At 48.2% G+C, this 471-nt stretch overlaps 1 protein-coding gene across 1 annotated transcript; it reads right to left on the reverse strand.

Annotated features, from left to right (window-relative positions):
- LOC108525718 (40S ribosomal protein S12) lies at positions 1 to 465 on the reverse strand. Its single transcript, XM_017866591.1, has one exon. It carries the CDS (start codon positions 419 to 421, stop codon positions 23 to 25), a length of 399 nt encoding a protein of 132 aa, XP_017722080.1. The 5' UTR covers positions 422 to 465; the 3' UTR covers positions 1 to 22.
- Between the last annotated feature and the right edge of the window lie 6 nt (positions 466 to 471).

Consider the following 471-nt stretch of genomic DNA (forward strand, 5'->3'; position numbering starts at 1 on the left):
TGTGAGCCAAAGATTTATTTATTCATTTCTTGCATTTGAAGTACTCTTCGATAACATCCTTGGCCTGAGACTCCTTTCCATAGTCCTTAACTACTACACAACTGCAACCAACCACTTTACGGGGTTTCCCCTCTCTGTCAATTTTACAGAGGCCTACCCATTCTCCTAGTTTCTTGTTGTCATCAACCTTAATTAGGTTGATCTGGTGTTCAGCACAAAGGGCCTCCACCAACTTGACATACATAGGCTCATCACAGTTGGATGCAAGCACACAAAGATGGGCTTGGCGCTTGTCTAAGGCTTTGGCAGCTTCGCGAATTCCACGTGCTAGGCCATCGTGGATGAGGGCGGTCTTCAGCACCTCTTGTAAAGCAGTATTAACGTCCATTACACCTCCAGCAGCAATGCCTTCCTCGGCCATGGCAGTGGGTTACGGGTGAAGCGAATCTTGAACGCACCCAAGCCTCCGCC

Source organism: Rhinopithecus bieti, unplaced genomic scaffold (assembly GCF_001698545.2).
Source record: "Rhinopithecus bieti isolate Rb0 unplaced genomic scaffold, ASM169854v2 repeat_17540, whole genome shotgun sequence".
Classification (NCBI taxonomy): Eukaryota; Metazoa; Chordata; class Mammalia; order Primates; family Cercopithecidae; genus Rhinopithecus; species Rhinopithecus bieti.

Coding starts and splice junctions, on each gene's coding strand:
- LOC108525718 (XM_017866591.1), bottom strand. CDS start 421: ATGGCCGAGGAAGGCATTGCTGCTGGAGGTGTAATGGACGTTAATACT.